The 8704-nt window shown below is 37.3% G+C and overlaps 1 protein-coding gene across 1 annotated transcript in view; it reads left to right on the top strand.

Annotated features, from left to right (window-relative positions):
* LOC127575115 (amine sulfotransferase-like) overlaps window positions 1–7966 on the top strand; it is a 45667-nt gene extending 37701 nt beyond the window's left edge. The window contains exons 5-7 of the mRNA XM_052024780.1: window positions 1072–1166; window positions 2077–2248; window positions 6077–7966. Coding sequence (XP_051880740.1) covers window positions 1072–1166; window positions 2077–2248; window positions 6077–6192 — 383 coding nt within the window. The 3' untranslated portion in view covers window positions 6193–7966. The remainder of the gene's footprint in view (window positions 1–1071; window positions 1167–2076; window positions 2249–6076) is intronic.
* Window positions 7967–8704: the final 738 nt, after the last annotated feature.

Below are 8704 nucleotides of genomic sequence, written 5' to 3' on the forward strand. Positions count from 1 at the left end.
CCAGAATACATGTGACATTGTTGTCAGGTCTGACCTGAGATGAGCTTTGGACCTCGTTTGGTCTGTACCTTGTTCCACCTCCAAGATTAACTGACTTTGTTCCATGCCCCAGCTTTTCTTGCTGCCTATCTGTGCCTTTGTTACTTCTAGATTTGGCTATTCCATTCCTGACTCACTTCTTTCATGCTTCTGTCAATAAACCTGAGGTCATCCAAAATTTGAGTGTTTGTCATTGAACTTGCATCAAGCCCTATTCACCCATCACCCATGTGCTTAGTGATTTGTACATTTTTCTCTTGTACCGGAAGGCTTCAGTTTTAGTACTCTCAGCCTTTAAAACCTCTCTAACCACCCCCAACCCCTCCCCCTCCCCCCCTCCCCCATTCCTCTCCATAACATCTTTATGATCCCTTCTAGCTCCACATTCATCATCCTGAAATTTAATGGCTCCATTACTGGCAGCTGTGCTTGGCTGCAGAATTCTTTGGGGTATTTTCCCAAATTTCTCTGCACCCCTTTCCTCCATTATGGCTCTTGTTAAAACTTACTTTTTAGACCAAACGTTTAGTTATCTGCCTTTGTTGGTGGTTTGGTGTCAGTTTCTGTTTTTAACCCTGTTGAGATGCGGTGGGTTTGTTGTTATATGAAAATCACAAAGACTTCCTCCAAGGCATATGAATTAGATTGAATTATCACTTTTGCTGGTGCAAATATTTAATTAATAACTCATTCATTAATCATGGTTGGAAGGTTATATTCTAGGAAAGTACTTGCTTTTTCACAATAAAATGTCTGTTCTAGGCAAGGCCACACAAGTTCATACATAAATTTATGTCCCTGTAGCCACAGTCTTTGTACATAATATGGGACAATAAAGTGAGATAGCCTAGTTTCATCATCATCAAGACTCTTTATAGTTGTTATATTGAAATTACCTGCAGTTCTACATCCTTGTAGAAATATGCTTACTTTCATTTTTTTAAAATGCATGCTGATTAGCAAAAATAATTTTTCTATAATTACTAAAGCAGCTGAAATTGAATATAATTTGAATTTTGCTTTCTCCAATAGTGGAATTCAGCTCCTGGTTTGACCACATCAGGGACTGGTATGTTCACAAGGATGAGTTCAATTTCTTGTTCCTAACCTATGAGGAGTTGCAGAAGGTATAGCGATTATGCAAATATTGCATTATTTGTGTTTATTTGCACTAATTGACTATAAGCAGCAGCGTAATAATTGAATATCTGTTGAATCTTCCATTTCCACCAACTGTTCCTCTTCTTACGGCACTTTACCTTGCAAACACGGATGATGCTGCACTCGTACTTTTCACTTCTTCCCTTCCCACCGTCCAAACAGTCTTTTCAGGCGAAGCAGTGATCCACTTGCACTGCTGATCTAGTGTACTCCATTCGGTGTTTACAATGCAGCCACTTCTACATTGGAGAAACCAAATGCAAGTTGGGTGATTGCTTGATTGAGCACCTGCATTCAGTCTGCAGGGGTGACCCTGAGCTTCCTGTTGCCTGTCACTTCAATTCTCCATCCCACTCCCAATCTGACTTGCCAGTCTGTGGTCTCCTGTACTGTTACAATGAGATCCAATGCAAGCTGAGGAACCAGACCTCATTTTCTGTCTGGGTACATTGCAGCCTTCTGGACAATGACGTTAGCCTATCAAGCCATATGCCCTTGAAATGTGGGAGAAACTGGAGCACTGGCAGGAAGAAAGTTTAAATTCCACACAGACAACACTCGAGATCAGGATTGAACCCGTGTCAATGGAACTGTGAGGGAGCGGCACTAATTTCTGTGCCTCTGTGTCACCTTTTATCTGAAGTAAATTTGTTTAATGAGGCAGGTGGAGGGGCGATGGAAGAGATGGGTGAATAACGTGGCATCAGGTCAGAATTTAGAAATGACAGAATGTACTAATAATAACATAACCTACTTATTTAGCAGGTTATAGAATGATTCATTACTTAAACAAGTTAATCGGTGAATTGCAGGGGGAAGATATAACTTTGTTTCACAGAAGCTGTTGCTACTCTTAAGCTATATCTATGTTGACAGGATCTTGCAGCATCAGTACAAAAAATTTGCAACTTTGTTGGAAGGCAATTGGATGCTGAAAAACTTGACAGCGTGATAAAAAACAGCACGTTTGATAAAATGAAAAAGAATCCAATGGCTAACTATGAAGGAATTCCCACAAAATGCTCAGGGGGATCATTTCTTCGTAAAGGTAAATAATATGAATTTAATTCAGATTTGATGATTCCATGTGCTGCACTTTTCATTGTGGAATGTACATCAAAAGATTGGAAGAAAATAAAATTAATGGATCACTGGAATTTCTGACACAGAACAGGCCACTTAGCTCTATGTCCATGCCAGCCACAAATGGAGTTATTTATGTCACTCCCACCTCCCTGCTCTTAGTCTCTGGTCTTGTGGATTTTGCAGTTTTAATTGTACATTGTTACTTTTTATATGTGGTGAAGGTTTCTGCCTCCACCACCCTGTGAGGTGGTGAGTTCCAGACCCACATTACTCTAGGGGTGATTTTTTTTTTTCTTTTCACCTGATTCTTTCAATGATGTCCCACATTTATTGACCTCTCTGCCAAGTAAAATAAATCATCTATATTCACCTTCAATTTTTGCACACTTCCATTAAATTTCCTGTCAGTTTCTTTTGTTCTAGAGAAAACAAACCCAGCCTGTTCAGCCATTACTTGTTGCTATAGTTCTACAGCCCGGACATCATTCAAGTCTTTCCTATACCCTCAATGGTGCTTTCACATTTTCCTGTGGTCTGGTGACCAGAACTTTACACTCTAGAGATTGCTGGAATTAAACGAAAGGGAATACTCTGAAAGCTAGGCAATGTATTTCAGAATTCTAGCACTTTTGTTTGTTTCTCTCTCCTCTGTATTCCCATAGTAACATAACTAGGCTATCCATTTCTTGAAATCTATTATGTCTTTCTCTTTGTTATGCTCTTCCCCTTCACACATTTATTAAACAAATAGTGCTTCTCCTTGATTTTACCTGCCAATATATATTTCATTTATCCTCTTTTTTCCTTCCTACTTTAATTGTTGATTTCCCTCCTGTAACTCCTACACGGGCAGCCCTAGGTTATGCAAGGGTTTATTCGTGAGGACTGTCTGTAAATTGATATTGTTTTTTCTGTAAGTCAAACAATTTCCCCCAAAACCAGGGAAAAAAAAATTGACCAAAATAGTTGAGCTTAAAAGTTCCTGATGTACTACTTCTTCCTTTTTTCAGGACTGCGTCTTGAAGTCATCTGTTTTCTATAGCTACCCATATTATCACTCTGCATATGCTTCCTGTATTTATTTCATTTCATTGAATATCATTCATGTTCAGCCTAACACTAATAAATGACTAATGGAACATGTACTGTATTCAATTGTTAATGAATACATATAACTGGTTTGCATTTCTGTAACTGGAAAAATTCTTTATAAATTTATGGGAGAATTTCTGTAAAGTCTTGTATCCATAGGTCAAATCTTCCGTAACCCAGGGAGCCACTGTATTTGACTTTCTGCAACTTTAAGTGCTTAGTATTTGTTATAGGTTTTCCCTTTTACTTTCTGTCTTGTCTTATCCTGTATGTTCCTCAACATCCATGAGGACTTAAATTTGGTGTTTGATTTTGTTTTTATTTTTTTGGAAATGTATTTGGTCTGAACCTCTCTTTTTTTCTATGAATGTTCCTTACTGCTCTAGCACTGATTTACCATTACAACAGCAGATTGCTTTTCTTATTAAATCATATTTCAGCTTGGTTAAGTTGAACTTTCTCCACTTTAAAACTTTCTCCACTTTTTCCATATTCAACTGGTTAATAATTACTGCTTCAACCTCTGCCACCCTTTCAACTTGCCCAGTTTCATTCCCTAAAACCAGTACTGCCACTTCTAATGGTATGGAAAAGTACATTGGCATGGTGATGTCAGTGTCCAAATCCTGAAGAGTCTCCCCCTGCTGCACCAAACCTTTCCTATGGAGTAGAAATTTGTAGCAGCGACATCATGTAATAGACTTTCCATAGAACTGTTAGTATTCCATCAGTAAACTTCTAAACTGGTTAGGAATCTGGTTAGGAACAGCTGTAAGTTATGAAAGTGTGAATGGAAGGAATAAAGTACTGTGTGGCTAGAGTGGCATGTAAACTGGAGGGAACAAGTTCAAGATCAGGAACAAAGATCAAGTATGATTTGGCAGGATGAAAAGATAAAATGGTTATGCTACGGGTTTATTGAAATAGCTTCAGAATACTTTCCTTTCTGTGCCAAGTTCTTTTATGAACTATAAATTTTACGTAAATGAATATTTCAGTGTCTAGAATATGATTGTATGAAAATATAAAAACTGAAATTCCTTCTGCCTTTAGTTTCCTGCTGGTGTTATAGTGGAAATTCTCTGCAAACTGAACTGCAATGTGTTACTACAAATATCTGATTTTCCTTTTGTAAGACAGGGATCTCCCCCACTCTTTGCAAAATAAATGGTGTTAAGAGGCTGGGACTAAGGTTGGGGACTCTCTGCACTGGAAGTCCTGCTCAGTGTTTTCTTTGCCATGTTGGTGAATGATGATGTATGTGTGACGTGAGGCTTTCTAGGTTCCACGTGAGTAGATGTGGACAACACTGAACAGCTTTTGGTCATAGAAGTGGCACAAACCCTTAAAAGAATGCATTGTTTTAATTTTTCTTTGCTGCCTGCCTTCATGCTAAGGGACTGAAGAGATTAGCTGGAGTCAGAAGGTGGAGCCTGGGTGACTGATACCGCAGGAAGGCATCAGTGTTGCTCCCATGGTGCTGCTTGTGCCTGCCTTTTGCATTCCCTATTTCATAATCAGACTCCCTATCCCTGTCTCTGCAAACTGTTGGGGTCAATGCTGGAGGGCATTGACAGGTACAACTTCAGCAACGAGTCTCCAAAGGCATTTTGCCTGAATATGGAAACCCAAACTAATTTCATGAAAAGGAGTATTGAGGTAGTTGTAGATAAGAATGACCAGTCAGCCAGTTATCAATTCGTCTATCAATAATGGTCTTTTTCTCACAACCCCTACTTACCCATCACCATCATCACAACAGCAGTTGTTTCTTAAATTACCCTAGCATTTTACATTTTAACATTTACCATGCCAATCTGCCAGTTCATTTCAGCTATTGATAATCTGTGTATTATCTTTTCCTATTGTTTTCCATGTTGTATAACTCAATGGGATTACATAAATTAATTTACAATTATTCCTGCCAAGATGGATTTGCTACCATTATTAGTGACCAATTTTACATTATTATTGGTGAATGGAAAGATAAATCAGGCAGCATATAAAATGGCTGAATGGCCCATTCGATTACAATTGTTTTATGATATCTGCACCTCTCATTGAGCCTGCAAATCCTTTGTTCCTCTAATCTTTTCCTGTAACTCAGACCATAAAGTCAAAGAATAATGCTCATAGATTGATGCTGCTTTCTGTGCTTGAATATCTTTCTCTCTGTAACCAGAATTGGGTTTATTTGCCTTGTGGTCTAATCAGAGTATTGTATAAATTGATCATGAATTTGGTTTGATAGAGAAATTAACTGTTTAGATTGTTAAAACTTCAAGGTGTCTTCCAACTTCATTTTAAGCACCACTAATGGAAAACATGTGCTGCCTATTTATCCATCCCATCTATTACATGACCTTTGGCCTCTTTAAATATCATCTCCCATTGATATCATCTCTTAACTGCCAGTTTTGATTCCACTACTCATCCTAAAAGGAAATCATCTGCAAATTTGAACAATTTGCTTTTGAATTGATGAATCCAAGTCGATGCAAATTGACAAAGGTATCTGATCTGAAATGTTAACGGATTCTCTTTCCACAGTGCTGTCTGACCTGATGAACATTTCCAGTATTTTCTGTTTTTATTGGAGTTTGTACATTGCTGAATTATTTTCTAACGATTTGCTTCCCTCAATTTCCCAATTTTTGTTTTCACTTTTGATATGATTCTTCATGTATTTTTCTTTCAGGGACAGTTGGTGACTGGAAAAATCACTTCACAGTAGCTCAATCTGAGATGTTTGACAAAATTTTCCAAGAGAGAATGAAGGATGTGGCATTGGAGTTCATCTGGGATAAAGAATAAGTTAAAAAAAAAAGGATAAGAATAAGTAAAAGGCAATAACTTGTAGAATGCGATGTTCCAGAAATAATAGAAAATATTTTCAGCCCATACTTAAGCTTACCTTTAAGCAGGTTATGGTGAATTTATAGACGTTAAACTAATGAATATCTATACCACTCAATGTATGAAGGGTTGTGTACATGTATGTACCAGCTGTTTTACTGTTAACCATAAAAACATTTGGTCCTGTGAATTGGAAAGAAAATTTGACAGTTGGGACATCTTTCCTTCTATGGTTGGAGAATACCCTTTACTTTCAAATACGGGACACAAATATTTAATGAGGCAGAAACCCATCAACCATATTCAAAATGACTTAAAATTAAATATTTCCTTGGACAAAAATACAAATGTTTAATCTAAGTTCATGTGAGCCGAGGAATGATGTCAGTGATTCTTTAGTCTAACCTCAGTCTGGATGTGGATAGTTCCTAATAAAGATTCTTTCAGGTTTTATTTTTCCATGAAAGGTTGTATATATTAAGCTGTAAGATTCAAGTATGATTTACCAAAAGACACTTGCATATCATATTTCATTCCGAACGTAGAAACAGCTTGATTATTGATGGTGCTGGTATACTATGCTGCACAAGAGTCTTTTACCTTCACTTCTAAACCTCTTCAACATATTTTCCTATTCCTTTTTATTCCTTGTGTTAGATGTGTTAAATATTATTGACATTTGCCTCAAATATTTCATGTGGTAGTAAGCCCCGAGGTTAGTACTGACCCACAATCAGTTCACTTATCAGTTTCCTGTGGAATAGTAGCTATTATTATTTTGTCAGTGTCGGTATATTTTTGTTTTACTAGCATTGAATTGTACGTCCTGTAGCTGTAGACTGGGGATAGATATCAATTCCTTGAAACTAGGACATTGATCTCAAGTACTCCAAAGTGGATGATATTGAGTTTCTAGAATATGGTGTGGCTATATCCATTTGGTTATGTATTGACTATTCAGTTAAGTGATGAGTATACTGTTGCACTAAACTTTATTGATGGGATTTTGAGGGAGAGAGAGCATCTATTGCACAGGCACAGTACTGATAATTTTCTGATATTGAAATCTATAGATCCTGATAAATGGGGATCCTGACTCTGTGTAGTGAAGAAGTGATGGTTAAGCACTTGCATTTTGGAAATAATCATTTAACTAGAACTTAATTATTACCTTACATAGGTTAACTGAAGCCTGGATGTTGTTCTGGTTCTGTTGTAGGCTGGGCTAAGCTGTTTCACCCTGGAAGTTGAGGAAGTTGGTGAATAATACCTTACTAGAAAGTTGATCTTGACCTTGTGATGGAATAAATGAAATTGATTCAACTATTGAGTACACACTGAGAATCTTTGTCTGTTTATTTTCCCAAGGCACTTGCTGCCCCAATTGGTTTCCAAAGGCTGTTTATAGGGTTGCATTTTTACATCTGGGAAAGAAAGCAAATGAGACGGATAATGTGATTAAATGCAAGTTATGCCTTTGAAATTACAGTATCGGTTAATGAACAAGACTCATTTTTCATGTAAATAATTGTTTTCTATATTTTAAGGGAAATAGCCATTCAGTTTTTTTATTGTGGTTTACTCTGATTAAATGAAAAATGCACACTTTTATAGCATGTATAAACTAAATTGTATTTTAATGTTAACACATGGTTTTATCTTGATTGTAATTGATTAAAATTAGATGGTGTATTGGATATGCTGATGCTAGGAAATAAATCTGATTAATCATTTATAATTGTCTTGAATTATTATTTTTTTAAAAGGTACCATGCTCTTTATCCCCACCCTTTAACTTCCTGCTTCCATCACCCTCAACTTTCCAATGTCTTTGCCAGTCCTTGAATTAATTTGTACGAAAGATAGAGATGAACCTCTACAGGCAATGGGAACCTTCCAGTTTAGCAAACTGGCAGGTTTATATGGGCAGAGGTGGTGGCAACTGAAATGCAAGGATTTTTTTTAAATGACAAAAGATGGTGAAACAATGAATGTTAAGGCATGTTGTCTTTAGCAATCAGAGACTTTTTGACCCACCAAGGGAGTCCTAACCTGACAGATGTGAAATCCAGCTGTTCATCACAGTGTCCTTCAGCTAAAAACATGATCACACAAACGGGCTCATTTGTGCTTTTGGAAAACAGACGTTGAGAGATTTTTGCTTTTCTACTGTTCAAAGATGTTGGCCATTGAAGATGAAAGAATAGGCCTGCGTGTCAATTCAGGTTATCGTGTGACATCTAGGGAAATCGGAAGTGATGTTGATCCTACAACATTACTATTTTCCTCTTTGTTTAAAGTGTGTTGATATTGCTGATGCACTTTCCTCAGCCACAAAGGGCAGACCTGGAAGCTGTGGGGAAATGTGGATTAGGTTGGCTAAAAGGCAGGGTCGGTGTAACAATAGTCGTTGTGCCTAGTGGAAACATAAATGGCTAAGAATCCTTCAAAAAGAAATTGTCTAAATCCA

This window comes from Pristis pectinata, chromosome 10 (genome assembly GCF_009764475.1).
Source record: "Pristis pectinata isolate sPriPec2 chromosome 10, sPriPec2.1.pri, whole genome shotgun sequence".
Lineage (NCBI taxonomy): Eukaryota > Metazoa > Chordata > Chondrichthyes > Rhinopristiformes > Pristidae > Pristis > Pristis pectinata.